Genomic DNA, 12,520 nt, shown 5'->3' on the forward strand with positions numbered 1-12,520 from the left:
AATGACTACGCCCTACCCGTTATCTGGTGACCCAGTAATGACCACGCTCTGCCCGTTATCTGGTGACCCATTAATGACCACGCCCTGCCCGTGATCTGGTGACCCATTAATGACCACGCCCTGCCCGTTATCTGGTGACCCATTAATGACCACGCCCTGCCCGTTATCTGGTGACTCATTACTGACCACACCCTACCCGTTATCTGGTGACCCATTAATGACCACGCCCTGCCCGTTATCTGGTGACCCATTAATGACCACGCCCTGCCTGTTATCTGGTGACCCATTAATGACCACGCCCTGCCAGTAATCTGGTGACCCATTACTGACCACACCCTACCCGTTATCTGGTGACCCATTAATGACCACGCCCTGCCCGTTATCTGGTGACCCATTAATGACCACGCCCTGCCCGTTATCTGATGACCCATTAATGACCACGCCCTGCCCGTTATCTGGTGACCCATTACTGACCACACCATACCCGTTATCTGGTGACCCATTAATGACCACGCCCTGCCCGTGATCTGGTGACCCATTAATGACCACGCCCTGGATGTTATCTGGTGAACCATTAATGACCACGCCCTGCCAGTAATCTGGTGACCCATTAATGACCACGCCCTGCCCGTTATCTGGTGACCCATTAATGACCACGCCCTGCCCGTGATCTGGTGAACCAGTAATGACCACGCCCTGCCAGTAATCTGGTGACCCATTAATGACTACGCCCTACCCGTTATCTGGTGACCCAGTAATGACCACGCTCTGCCCGTTATCTGGTGACCCATTAATGACCACGCCCTGCCCGTTATCTGGTGACCCATTAATTACCACGCCCTGACTTATCTGGTGACCCATTAATGACCACGCCCTGCCCGTTATCTGGTGACTCAGTAATGACCATGCCCTGCCTGTTTTCTGGTGACCCATTAATGACCACGCCCTGCCCGTTACCTGGTGACCCAGTAATGACCACGCCCTGCCTGTTATCTGGTGACCCATTAATGACCACGCCCTGCCTGTTATCTGGTGACTCAGTAATGACCACGCCCTGCCTGTTATCTGGTGACCCATTAATGACCACGCCCTGCCCGTTATCTGGTGATTCAGTAATGACCATGCCCTGCCTGTTATCTGGTGACCCATTAATGACCACGCCCTGCCCGTTACCTGGTGACCCAGTAATGACCACGCCCTGCCTGTTATCTGGTGACCCATTAATGACCACGCCCTGCCTGTTATCTGGTGACTCAGTAATGACCACGCCCTGCCTGTTATCTGGTGACTCAGTGATGACCACGCCCTGCCTGTTATCTGGTGACTCAGTGATGACCACGCCCTGCCTGTTATCTGGTGACTCAGTGATGACCACGCCCTGCCTGTTATCTGGTGACTCAGTAATGACCACGCCCTGCCCGTTATCTGGTGACTCAGTGATGACCACGCCCTGCCTGTTATCTGGTGACCCATTAATGACCACGCCCTGCCTGTTATCTGGTGACTCAGTGATGACCACGCCCTGCCTGTTATCTGGTGACCCATTAATGACCACGCCCTGCCTGTTATCTGGTGACTCAGTGATGACCACGCCCTGCCTGTTATCTGGTGACTCAGTGATGACCACGCCCTGCCTGTTATCTGGTGACTCAGTGATGACCACGCCCTGCCTGTTATCTGGTGACTCAGTGATGACCACGCCCTGCCTGTTATCTGGTGACTCAGTAATGACCACGCCCTGCCCATTATCTGGTGACTCAGTGATGACCACGCCCTGCCTGTTATCTGGTGACCCATTAATGACCACGCCCTGCCTGTTATCTGGTGACTCAGTGATGACCACGCCCTGCCTGTTATCTGGTGACCCATTAATGACCACGCCCTGCCCGTTATCTGGTGACTCAGTGATGACCACGCCCTGCCTGTTATCTGGTGACCCATTAATGACCACGCCCTGCCTGTTATCTGGTGACTCAGTGATGACCACGCCCTGCCTGTTATCTGGTGACTCAGTGATGACCACGCCCTGCCTGTTATCTGGTGACTCAGTAATGACCACGCCCTGCCCATTATCTGGTGACTCAGTGATGACCACGCCCTGCCTGTTATCTGGTGACTCAGTGATGACCACGCCCTGCCTGTTATCTGGTGACTCAGTTGCTATGCATTTACAATCTGCATATTTTAGATCCATTAGGGGACGCGGAGAGTGGCGGGGGTATCGCGTGCGCTCTCTTTGACTCATAATTTCTTTCTTTATTTTGGAATTTCTTTAGGGTACATGAATCTCATTTCTGGGTGAGTCTATACGGTTGGCGTTTCGCAGCCGGGCCACCTCCTCGCCCAGCCATTGATGCAGCACTCCAAACCTGGCTCCCCATTGGCACTCACCAGAGAACTCATCTGTCTGGCTTCTTGAGCACAGTTCAATGTGTCCCTTTGTGAGGCTCAGGTACTGAGTGCGGAGTTCTCCCAGAAGGGTCTTGGTGTAACCCAGGTTGGCACTAAGTAAGGCCCTAACCCACAGCTCCAGTTCTCGTTGGCTCTCAGCTGCCATTTTGTAAACCCGGGAGACGGAGCAGAGTGAGAAGGCAAATTCCAGTTTGGAGTTCCTCAGCGTCACTGTGCTGCCCTCCAGTAGTATGAGCCCCAGAGGGTGGGGGTCTCCCTGCCGTTCCCAGTACAGGAGCATGTTTCCGCACAGCATGAACCAGCGGCGATGGTAGGAAGCATGGCGCCCACCTTTCTTCAGCAGGTAGCCTTCCTTCTCTGGGGTGCAACAAGCAAGTCGTGAACTGGTCTCCAGCTTCATTGCAGCCTCTGAAAGGGACAAAGAGAAAAACTGAGACAAGTGAGCGGGACCGAGGCCTCCTGGCAGGGGGTGCAGGTCTATGGACTGCTGCTGTTCTGTCACCTCGCACCCTGCCGGATCACACACAGACTCAGCGGGGGAGCAGAAGGACCAAGAACTGCAGCTGGGTCAGAACCATCGCAACGCTCCCTGCATGTGGACGCTAGAACTAGCGCTGCAGTCTCTCCTGTATCTGATCTCTCTCTGTCTCATTCTGCAGTCTCTCCTGTGTCTGATCTCTCTGGCTGTCTCATTCTGTAGTCTCTCCTGTGTGTGATCTCTCTTTGGCTGTCTCATTCTGCAGTCTCTCCTGTGTCTGATCTCTCTCTGTCTCATTCTGTAGTCTCTCCTGTGTGTGATCTCTCTCTGGCTGTCTCATTCTGTAGTCTCTCCTGTGTCTGATCTCTCTGGCTGTCTCATTCTGTAGTCTCTCCTGTGTGTGATCTCTCTTTGGCTGTCTCATTCTGCAGTCTCTCCTGTGTCTGATCTCTCTCTGGCTGTCTCATTCTGCAGTCTCTCCTGTGTCTGCTCTCTCTCTGGCTGTCTCACTCTGTAGTCTCTCCTGTGTGTGATCTCTCTCTGGCTGTCTCATTCTGCAGTCTCTCCTGTGTCTGATCTCTCTCTGTCTCATTCTGCAGTCTCTCCTGTGTCTGATCTCTCTGGCTGTCTCATTCTGTAGTCTCTCCTGTGTCTGATCTCTCTGGCTGTCTCATTCTGTAGTCTCTCCTGTGTCTGATCTCTCTCTGTCTCATTCTGTAGTCTCTCCTGTGTCTGATCTCTCTCTGGCTGTCTCATTCTGCAGTCTCTCCTGTGTCTGATCTCTCTCTGGCTGTCTCATTCTGCAGTCTCTCCTGTGTGTGATCTCTCTTTGGCTGTCTCATTCTGCAGTCTCTCCTGTGTCTGATCTCTCTCTGTCTCATTCTGTAGTCTCTCCTGTGTGTGATCTCTCTCTGGCTGTCTCATTCTGTAGTCTCTCCTGTGTCTGATCTCTCTGGCTGTCTCATTCTGTAGTCTCTCCTGTGTGTGATCTCTCTTTGGCTGTCTCATTCTGCAGTCTCTCCTGTGTCTGATCTCTCTCTGGCTGTCTCATTCTGCAGTCTCTCCTGTGTCTGATCTCTCTCTGTCTCACTCTGTAGTCTCTCCTGTGTGTGATCTCTCTCTGGCTGTCTCATTCTGCAGTCTCTCCTGTGTCTGATCTCTCTCTGTCTCATTCTGCAGTCTCTCCTGTGTCTGATCTCTCTCTGTCTCATTCTGCAGTCTCTCCTGTGTCTGATCTCTCTCTGTCTCATTCTGCAGTCTCTCCTGTGTGTCTGATCTCTCTCTGTCTCATTCTGCAGTCTCTCCTGTGTCTGATCTCTCTCTGTCTCATTCTGCAGTCTCTCCTGTGTCTGATCTCTCTCTGGCTGTCTCATTCTGCAGTCTCTCCTGTGTGTGATCTCTCTGGCTGTCTCATTCTGCAGTCTCTCCTGTGTGTGATCTCTCTCTGGCTGTCTCATTCTGCAGTCTCTCCTGTGTGTGATCTCTCTCTGGCTGTCTCATTCTGCAGTCTCTCCTGTGTCTGATCTCTCTCTGTCTCATTCTGCAGTCTCTCCTGTGTCTGATCTCTCTCTGGCTGTCTCATTCTGCAGTCTCTCCTGTGTCTGATCTCTCTCTGGCTGTCTCATTCTGCAGTCTCTCCTGTGTCTGATCTCTCTCTGGCTGTCTCATTCTGCAGTCTCTCCTGTGTGTGATCTCTCTCTGGCTGTCTCATTCTGCAGTCTCTCCTGTGTCTGATCTCTCTCTGTCTCATTCTGCAGTCTCTCCTGTGTGTGATCTCTCTCTGGCTGTCTCATTCTGCAGTCTCTCCTGTGTCTGATCTCTCTCTGTCTCATTCTGCAGTCTCTCCTGTGTCTGATCTCTCTCTGGCTGTCTCATTCTGCAGTCTCTCCTGTGTCTGATCTCTCTCTGGCTGTCTCATTCTGCAGTCTCTCCTGTGTCTGATCTCTCTCTGGCTCATTCTGCAGTCTCTCCTGTGTCTGATCTCTCTCTGGCTGTCTCATTCTGCAGTCTCTCCTGTGTGTGATCTCTCTGGCTGTCTCATTCTGCAGTCTCTCCTGTGTGTGATCTCTCTCTGGCTGTCTCATTCTGCAGTCTCTCCTGTGTCTGATCTCTCTCTGTCTCATTCTGCAGTCTCTCCTGTGTCTGATCTCTCTCTGGCTGTCTCATTCTGCAGTCTCTCCTGTGTGTGATCTCTCTCTGGCTGTCTCATTCTGCAGTCTCTCCTGTGTCTGATCTCTCTCTGGCTGTCTCATTCTGCAGTCTCTCCTGTGTCTGATCTCTCTCTGGCTGTCTCATTCTGCAGTCTCTCCTGTGTGTGATCTCTCTCTGGCTGTCTCATTCTGCAGTCTCTCCTGTGTCTGATCTCTCTCTGTCTCATTCTGCAGTCTCTCCTGTGTCTGATCTCTCTCTGTCTCATTCTGCAGTCTCTCCTGTGTCTGATCTCTCTCTGTCTCATTCTGCAGTCTCTCCTGTGTCTGATCTCTCTCTGGCTGTCTCATTCTGCAGTCTCTCCTGTGTCTGATCTCTCTCTGGCTGTCTCATTCTGCAGTCTCTCCTGTGTGTGATCTCTCTCTGTCTCATTCTGCAGTCTCTCCTGTGTCTGATCTCTGTCTCATTCTGCAGTCTCTCCTGTGTCTGATCTCTCTCTGGCTGTCTCACTCTGTAGTCTCTCCTGTGTGTGTCTCTCTCTGGCTGTCTCATTCTGCAGTCTCTCCTGTGTCTGATCTCTCTCTGGCTGTCTCATTCTGCAGTCTCTCCTGTGTGTGATCTCTCTCTGGCTGTCTCATTCTGCAGTCTCTCCTGTGTCTGATCTCTCTCTGTCTCATTCTGCAGTCTCTCCTGTGTCTGATCTCTCTCTGGCTGTCTCATTCTGCAGTCTCTCCTGTGTCTGATCTCTCTCTGGCTGTCTCATTCTGCAGTCTCTCCTGTGTGTGATCTCTCTCTGGCTGTCTCATTCTGCAGTCTCTCCTGTGTCTGATCTCTCTGGCTGTCTCATTCTGCAGTCTCTCCTGTGTGTCTGATCTCTCTCTGGCTGTCTCATTCTGCAGTCTCTCCTGTGTGTGATCTCTCTCTGGCTGTCTCATTCTGCAGTCTCTCCTGTGTCTGATCTCTCTCTGGCTGTCTCATTCTGCAGTCTCTCCTGTGTGTGATCTCTCTCTGGCTGTCTCATTCTGCAGTCTCTCCTGTGTCTGATCTCTCTCTGGCTGTCTCATTCTGCAGTCTCTCCTGTGTCTGATCTCTCTGGCTGTCTCATTCTGCAGTCTCTCCTGTGTGTGATCTCTCTGGCTGTCTCATTCTGCAGTCTCTCCTGTGTGTGATCTCTCTCTGGCTGTCTCATTCTGCAGTCTCTCCTGTGTCTGATCTCTCTCTGGCTGTCTCATTCTGCAGTCTCTCCTGTGTGTCTGATCTCTCTCTCTGGCTGTCTCATTCTGCAGTCTCTCCTGTGTCTGATCTCTCTCTGGCTGTCTCATTCTGCAGTCTCTCCTGTGTGTGATCTCTCTCTGGCTGTCTCATTCTGCAGTCTCTCCTGTGTGTGATCTCTCTCTGGCTGTCTCATTCTGCAGTCTCTCCTGTGTCTGATCTCTCTCTGGCTGTCTCATTCTGCAGTCTCTCCTGTGTCTGATCTCTCTCTGGCTGTCTCATTCTGCAGTCTCTCCTGTGTCTGATCTCTCTCTGTCTCATTCTGCAGTCTCTCCTGTGTGTGATCTCTCTCTGGCTGTCTCATTCTGCAGTCTCTCCTGTGTGTGATCTCTCTCTGGCTGTCTCATTCTGTAGTCTCTCCTGTGTGTGATCTCTCTCTGGCTGTCTCATTCTGCAGTCTCTCCTGTGTCTGATCTCTCTCTGGCTGTCTCATTCTGCAGTCTCTCCTGTGTGTGATCTCTCTCTGTCTCATTCTGCAGTCTCTCCTGTGTCTGATCTCTGTCTCATTCTGCAGTCTCTCCTGTGTCTGATCTCTCTCTGTCTCATTCTGCAGTCTCTCCTGTGTCTGATCTCTCTCTGGCTGTCTCATTCTGCAGTCTCTCCTGTGTGTGATCTCTCTGGCTGTCTCATTCTGCAGTCTCTCCTGTGTCTGATCTCTCTCTGTCTCATTCTGCAGTCTCTCCTGTGTCTGATCTCTCTCTGGCTGTCTCACTCTGTAGTCTCTCCTGTGTGTGATCTCTCTCTGGCTGTCTCATTCTGCAGTCTCTCCTGTGTCTGATCTCTCTCTGGCTGTCTCATTCTGCAGTCTCTCCTGTGTGTGATCTCTCTCTGGCTGTCTCATTCTGCAGTCTCTCCTGTGTCTGATCTCTCTCTGGCTGTCTCATTCTGCAGTCTCTCCTGTGTCTGATCTCTCTCTGGCTGTCTCATTCTGCAGTCTCTCCTGTGTCTGATCTCTCTGGCTGTCTCATTCTGCAGTCTCTCCTGTGTGTGATCTCTCTCTGGCTGTCTCATTCTGCAGTCTCTCCTGTGTGTGATCTCTCTCTGGCTGTCTCATTCTGCAGTCTCTCCTGTGTGTGATCTCTCTCTGGCTGTCTCATTCTGCAGTCTCTCCTGTGTGTGATCTCTCTCTGGCTGTCTCATTCTGCAGTCTCTCCTGTGTCTGATCTCTCTGGCTGTCTCATTCTGCAGTCTCTCCTGTGTGTGATCTCTCTGGCTGTCTCATTCTGCAGTCTCTCCTGTGTGTGATCTCTCTCTGGCTGTCTCATTCTGCAGTCTCTCCTGTGTCTGATCTCTCTCTGGCTGTCTCATTCTGCAGTCTCTCCTGTGTGTCTGATCTCTCTCTGGCTGTCTCATTCTGCAGTCTCTCCTGTGTCTGATCTCTCTCTGGCTGTCTCATTCTGCAGTCTCTCCTGTGTGTGATCTCTCTCTGGCTGTCTCATTCTGCAGTCTCTCCTGTGTGTGATCTCTCTCTGGCTGTCTCATTCTGCAGTCTCTCCTGTGTGTGATCTCTCTCTGGCTGTCTCATTCTGCAGTCTCTCCTGTGTCTGATCTCTCTCTGGCTGTCTCATTCTGCAGTCTCTCCCATGTCTTCTCTCTCTCTGGCTGTCTCACCTGTGTGTGATCTCCCCGGCTGTCTCTTTCTGCAGTCTCTGCTGTATGTCTGATCCGGTCCCCGGCTGTCTCGTGCTGAAGTTCCCTGTGTGCTGTCACACTTCCTCCTTGCAGCAGTCACATGGACTGTCTTTGGGGGTGGGGGCTGGTAATCTCATTCACCTGTGCTGGCAATCACCTGACAGGTCAGCAAAGCATCATGGGCCATCCGGGGTCCTGCCCTGTGACATAACGTGTTAATAAAGTTATTACAAAGGGATGGGGGACGTTATATTGTGTGTGTGTGGGGGGGGGGGGCACAAGAAGGGGACGTTATACTGTGGGGGGGGGGCACAAGAAGGGGACGTTATACTGTGGGGGTGCCACAAGAAGGGGACGTTATACTGTGGGGGGGCCACAAGAAGGGGACGTTATACTGTGGGGGGGCCACAAGAAGGGGACGTTATACTTTGGGAGGCCACAAGAAGGGGACGTTATACTGTGGGGGGGCCACAAGAAGGGGACGTTATACTGTGGGGGGGGCCACAAGAAGGGGACGTTATACTGTTGGGGGCCACAAGAAGGGGACGTTATACTGTGGGGGGCCACAAGAAGGGGACGTTATACTGTGGGGGGGCCACAAGAGGGGGACGTTATACTGTGGGGGGCCACAAGAAGGGGACGTTATACTGTGGGGGGCCACAAGAAGGGGACGTTATACTGTGGGAGGCCACAAGAAGGGGACGTTATACTGTGGGGGCCACAAGAAGGGGACGTTATACTGTGGGGGGCCACAAGAAGGGGACGTTATACTGTGGGGGGCCACAAGAAGGGGACGTTATACTGTTGGGGGGCCACAAGAGGGGGACGTTATACTGTGGGGGGGCCACAAGAAGGGGACGTTATACTGTGGAGGGGCCACAAGAAGGGGATGTTATACTGGGGGGGCTCTATATAAGACTATATAAGAGTCTGTGCTGTGTAATCATTATCTGGGGGACAGCGAGGATTATCTGACAGGACTGCAGGGGGCGATACTTATACTGTATATACCCTGTGTCACTTATATACTATATACAGAGTCTGTGCTGTGTAATCATTATCTGGGGACAGCGAGGATTATCTGACAGGACTGCAGGGGGCGATACTTATACTGTATATACCCTGTGTCACTTATATACTATATAAGAGTCTGTGCTGTGTAATCATTATCTGGGGGACAGCGAGGATTATCTGACAGGACTGCAGGGGGCGATACTTATACTGTATATACCCTGTGTCATTTATATACTATATAAGAGTCTGTGCTGTGTAATCATTATCTGGGGGACACCAGGGATTATCTGACAGGACTGCAGGGGGCGATACTTATACTGTATATACCCTGTGTCACTTATATACTATATAAGAGTCTGTGCTGTGTAATCATTATCTGGGGGACACCGAGGATTATCTGACAGGACTGCAGGGGGCGATACTTATACTGTATATACCCTGTGTCACTTATATACTATATAAGAGTCTGTGCTGTGTAATCATTATCTGGGGGACACCGAGGATTATCTGACAGGACTGCAGGGGGCGATACTTATACTGTATATACCCTGTGTCACTTATATACTATATAAGAGTCTGTGCTGTGTAATCATTATCTGGGGGACAGCGAGGATTATCTGACAGGACTGCAGGGGGCGATACTTATACTGTATATACCCTGTGTCACTTATATACTATATAAGAGTCTGTGCTGTGTAATCATTATCTGGGGACAGCGAGGATTATCTGACAGGACTGCAGGGGGCGATACTTATACTGTATATACCCTGTGTCACTTATATACTATATAAGAGTCTGTGCTGTGTAATCATTATCTGGGGGACACCGGGGATTATCTGACAGGACTGCAGGGGGCGATACTTATACTGTATATACCCTGTGTCACTTATATACTATATAAGAGTCTGTGCTGTGTAATCATTATCTGGGGGACAGCGAGGATTATCTGACAGGACTGCAGGGGGCGATACTTATACTGTATATACCCTGTGTCACTTATATACTATATAAGAGTCTGTGCTGTGTAATCATTATCTGGGGGACAGCGAGGATTATCTGACAGGACTGCAGGGGGCGATACTTATACTGTATATACCCTGTGTCACTTATATACTATATAAGAGTCTGTGCTGTGTAATCATTATCTGGGGACAGCGAGGATTATCTGACAGGACTGCAGGGGGCGATACTTATACTGTATATACCCTGTGTCACTTATATACTATACTAGCTGGTACCGGCGACTTTGTCTGCGGTGATTGTAGCAGTGGGTATATACAGGCGCGGGTAAGGTTTTCGTACTGTGTATAAGGTCTGGGATATGAAATGTAACTTTGTATCTTGTTGTTGCTGTAATTCTGAGAGCACATGAGACTTTTGTGTTGGATGTAATTTGTATTTCAGCCGCTATACGGTGTTGGTATAAACTGTACATAGTGACTTTGGGACAGAGGTATTTCAGGTTAATATACTTTGATATATGACATTGTATGATTTGTTATTTTGCGCCAGTACATGTCAGTTTTGGGCACAGGATACTCTCGAGCAGCCACATAAAGTCTGGCCCTGTGCATGACAGTTTAGTAACTCCATGCGCCTCTTATTAATAACAATTAACCCCATCATGTCCCTCACATTAACCCCTGTGTAAGAGTTACTGATAGAGATGAGCGAGTACTGTGGGGATCAGCCGATCCGAACAGCACGCTCGCATAGAAATGAATGAACGTAGCCGGTACACAGGGGGTTAAGCGCGCCGGCTACGTCCAAGTGGAAGTACCAGGTGCATCCATTCATTTCTATGGAGCGTGCTGTTCAGATCGGCTGATCCCCACAGTACTCGCTCATCTCTAGTTACTGATATGTGAGAGACTTGGAGGTAATAATTAAGTATCTTCATTACTGAGGTCTTTTATTAGTCCCTCCATATGTCTCACATATTAGTAACCTTTATATGGGGCACACAGGGGTTAATATGAGGGACATGATGGGGGTTATTCCTATTAATGTGAGACACACAGGGGTTAATATGAGGGACATGATGGGGGTTATTCCTATTAACGTGAGACACACAGGGGTTAATATGAGGGACATGATGGGGGTTATTCCTATTAATGTGAGGCACACAGGGGTTAATATGAGGGACATGATGGGGGTTATTCCTATTAATGTGAGGCACACAGGGGTTAATATGAGGGACATGATGGGGGTTATTCCTATTAATGTGAGACACACAGGGGTTAATATGAGGGACATGATGGGGGTTATTCCTATTAATGTGAGACACACAGGGGTTAATATGAGGGACATGATGGGGGTTATTCCTATTAATGTGAGGCACATGGAGTTACTAACACTAAACTAATAACCCCAAATGCCTGACATTAATGAGAATAGGAACTAAAGGAAGGGAGCTGTGTGCTTGTTACTGTCACTTTGCTAGCAGCTTCCTCTCCTCCTCGGGGAGCCTTTGCAGGGTGCAGATGGCAGGAGCTATCACTATAGCAGGCAGAGACTGAGCGATTAAGCTCCACCCCCTGGGTTTCCTGCAGCCCTCTCATTGGAGGGCAGTGAGAGAAGGGGAGTGTCCTTATGCCTCAGCTCTAGCAGAGACTTCATGTAACTCTTGCAGGTCCTGTGCTGCTGGCGTGCCAGTGAAATATGGCAGGAGTGCCACTCTTAGCATGTGTGCCAGGGGTTGCTGACCTCTGCTGTAGAGGGTAATAGGAATTTTGTGGCTTGCTATGGTCCAAAGTGTGTGAGATTGCAGAGATAGTGATGTGAGTTTGGGTTTTGTGGGGGTCCTGGGAAAAACGTATGTGCGCTATTGTGACGAAAAGTAGCCTATTGCGCAATCCAGTGTAGTGACTATGTTTGTGGAAAATTTCAGCCAAATCGGTGGAGCGGTTTTTGCGTGATTGAGGAACAAACACACGAACCCACAAACATTTTTTATAATATTAATAGGATAGTGACAGCCCATAACCATATAGTTAGCGTATATCACAAAAGGAAGCGTATGTAATACCTGTAGCCATGGTGTGTAAGGGAAAAGCCAAATCCCGGTCTCCATACTGTGCCCCGCATCAACGTCTCTTCCTCAGGAGGCATCAGCAATGTTAATATTTATTGAATACAATTGATATATTTGATAGATTTTGTATCGTTGATTGCATTTATTCTTTGGCCATTTTTTTCTATTGTGTTTCGGGGTTAGATATTGGGCGGGACCAGACACTGGGCGGGGTTAGATATTAGGCGGGACCAGACACTGGGCGGGGTTAGATATTGGGCGGGACCAGACACTGGGCGGGGTTAGATATTAGGCGGAGCCAGGTATTGGGCGTGGTTAGATATTGGGCGAGGATATGCATTGGGCGGGGTTACACATTGGGCGGGACCAGACACTGGGCGGGGTTAGACATTGGGCGTGGTTAGATATTAGGCGGAGCCAGACACTGGGCGGGGTTAGATATTGGGGCGTTCCTCTTCCTTTTTCAGCCCCTTTCAGTAGACGGGGAGGTCCGTGGGCGGGGCGCTAATCAGTGGGCGGTGTCCGTAAGG

The 12,520-nt window shown here is 50.2% G+C and overlaps 1 protein-coding gene across 1 annotated transcript; it reads right to left on the reverse strand.

Annotated features, from left to right (window-relative positions):
• Positions 1 to 2,272: 2,272 nt before the first annotated feature.
• LOC142216809 (sesquipedalian-1-like) lies at positions 2,273 to 12,162 on the reverse strand. Its single transcript, XM_075284842.1, has 2 exons — positions 11,985 to 12,162; positions 2,273 to 2,820 (listed from the first exon to the last, which is right to left on the reverse strand). Exons 1-2 carry the CDS (start codon positions 11,992 to 11,994, stop codon positions 2,273 to 2,275), a joined length of 558 nt encoding a protein of 185 aa, XP_075140943.1. The 5' UTR covers positions 11,995 to 12,162.
• Between the last annotated feature and the right edge of the window lie 358 nt (positions 12,163 to 12,520).

Source organism: Leptodactylus fuscus, chromosome 8, assembly GCF_031893055.1.
Source record: "Leptodactylus fuscus isolate aLepFus1 chromosome 8, aLepFus1.hap2, whole genome shotgun sequence".
NCBI classification, from domain to species: domain Eukaryota; kingdom Metazoa; phylum Chordata; class Amphibia; order Anura; family Leptodactylidae; genus Leptodactylus; species Leptodactylus fuscus.